This window comes from Bison bison, unplaced genomic scaffold (assembly GCF_000754665.1).
Source record: "Bison bison bison isolate TAMUID 2011002044 unplaced genomic scaffold, Bison_UMD1.0 scf7180017864456, whole genome shotgun sequence".
Lineage (NCBI taxonomy): Eukaryota > Metazoa > Chordata > Mammalia > Artiodactyla > Bovidae > Bison > Bison bison.
Window position 1 is genome coordinate 374,162 of NW_011495018.1, and position 2,405 is coordinate 376,566.

General features: G+C 63.7%; 1 protein-coding gene across 1 annotated transcript in view; it reads right to left on the reverse strand.

The window, feature by feature from the left end:
• LOC105002504 overlaps positions 1 to 2,397 on the reverse strand; it is a 5,524-nt gene extending 3,127 nt beyond the window's left edge. The window contains exon 1 of the mRNA XM_010859138.1: positions 253 to 2,397. Coding sequence (XP_010857440.1) covers positions 253 to 675 — 423 coding nt within the window. The 5' untranslated portion in view covers positions 676 to 2,397. The remainder of the gene's footprint in view (positions 1 to 252) is intronic.
• Positions 2,398 to 2,405: the final 8 nt, after the last annotated feature.

Genomic DNA, 2,405 nt, shown 5'->3' on the forward strand with positions numbered 1-2,405 from the left:
ACCCTCTTGCCGGGGGGCGGCCAGCCGGTGGCTCTCGGAAGGCCGCGGGTCGCTTCTCTCACCCCCGCACCCCCCGCCGGCCGACACCACCCCTCTTCAATAATGGGGTGTTCCCTCTGGGCAGAGCGGTCCCTATCCCTCCACCACGACAACCCGGGCAGCCCCAGAGCCCCCAGCCCCGCTGCCCCGCACCCCACCTCGACACTGCAGGAGGGCCACAGGTTCGCGGCAGGCATCCCGGGAAAAGCTCACCTTCCTGGTTCCCCAGGAGGAAGCCCCCGGGGGGTGACTGTGGCCTGACTCACAGATGACGCCTAGGAGGGTGGCCCAGGGCAGCTCGGCGGGCGCACAGCCTTCCACGTCCACGCACAGGGCCTCTGCCACAGCTCCGCCCATCCACGTGGCCCAGGAAGGCCTAAGGCCCAGCCACTGCCCCTGCCCTGCGGAGACCAGCACAGCCTTGTGGACCCTGAGCACCTGCCTGGCCAGACCCCCGCTTGGTCCCGTGGTCCCTTCAGCCACATGCAGGCTGCACCAGGTCTGGTGAGACCCTGGCCAGGTAACTGGGGAAGGGGCGGGTCCCAGGACGCTGGCTCCCCGGGGCGCAGCCTGGACGGCTGTGTTTGTTTCCCTGTGGGGACACGCGGAGAGTTGACACGTGGCCCACTTCCTCATCCAGAGACCCAGGCAGCCCCTTCCTCCAGCCAGTGCTCCCCTGCCTGTCCAGATCTGCCATGGGGACGAGGTGTGGGTGCCTCCAGCTCAGGGTTCTCAACCCAGAGACACAGTGGGCTTGAAGTCAACGGGCCCAGAGCCTGTCTCCAGGCCCCGCCCTCCCCACGGGAAGCACCTCCCGTCGCCCAGGGTGCTGAGTGGGCGGATACGCCCGGGCACGGCTCTGCCTCCTGAAGGCCAGGGCTGCCTGCTGCACAGGGAAGAGCCTCCCTGGAGACCTGTCTCCCCACTTGCAGGACAGGGTGCCGCAGCCCAGCGTGCAGGGCGCCAGGAACCCGGCTGGGCAGGGGCGGGTCGTGCAGAGTGCCCAGGCCTCCGTGGGTGTTCCTGCGTGCCGGGCAGCGTGTGGGTCTGAGTGTGCAGGAGCTGATTTCCTCGAAGGGGAGACCCCAACAGGACCGCAAAGAACAGGACCGGGATGTGAAGAAGCCCTGACACACAAGAATGCCGGGACGGGGAACCCCGAGGTGTGGGGCCCGTCGGAGTCACGGCCATGCCTAGAGCGCTCAGGATTCCCTCCTCGACGAGGCAGTGGCGGCCAGCGGGCACAGGAAAGGCTGGGCACAGCTGCCTTACCACTCAGAGCCAAGAGACAGTGGGCGGCACCCCTGTGTGTCCGCTTCCGTCATGAACACAGGAGGACAGGCAAGCACGGCGGGAAGGCGGCCTGCAGGACAGGGTTGGCCCGGAGGAGCCTGGATGACGCTCAGACGGACCGGGGACCCTCGTAACACGCACCGAATGACAGACACCAACCAGAATGTACAGGAGTCTCCAGAGGTGAAAAGAAAGATGGAATCAGTGACTAATGGTGCCTGAGGTCATGACAACCCCGGAGGGGGCCCTGTCCCCATGACTTGGAAACAGGACTCTAACGTGTCCCCTGAAGGGCAGATCCCAGGCACAAAAGGCCTGGGGTTCCCCCAGATCACCACGGCCGAGCTGGTGGCCTCCCTGTGCCAAATGACTCCATATATGATGTAGTCTGCACGTTAACATTTGACAGGTGTCAACTTTTACATGTAAGATGACTGCCGTGCTACTAAGAACCAAGAATTTCAGTACAAGGGGGCAGAGATGCAAATAAAGTGGTAAACGAGTAAAAAAAATCTGAATTAGAAGAGTCCATGTGGAATCATATCTCTTTTCTCCTGAAGGAAAGTAGCTCCAGGTCTCTGAACTTCGAAGGGCAATTAACAACCTGGGAACAACATGACCCACGGCCAGTAGCCCTCACCCAGGCAGGACGGCTGGACGCCACGCCCTGGAGAGGACCCAGAGCCCCTCGGGAAATGGGGGACCCTGGGCCTAGGCTGGAAACGCCACGCAGACGTAATCCCGTGTCCTGGCAGAGAGCCAGGCCCGCAGCCAGGGACGGCTGTGCTCCTCAGGTGGACTCTGGGGCTGAGGAGCCCTCAGACAGCGATGCATCAAGAGTCATCGGCCTGGATGAAAGCGGTCAGCCCCGTTTACCATGGGCACCTGGTCAGCTGGAAGGCCTGGGCCCTTGTCTGAAGACCACATCTGCATGTGACCACTGTCGCTGCATGTGGCTAAGGAGCAGATCGGGTCACTGGACAGAAGGGCCTCCCGGCAGGCAGCTGAAACCCCGCCACCCGTGGAGGGTCCCACCCGAGTCCCGGGGCACAGCGGTGCAGAGCTCAGGGCCT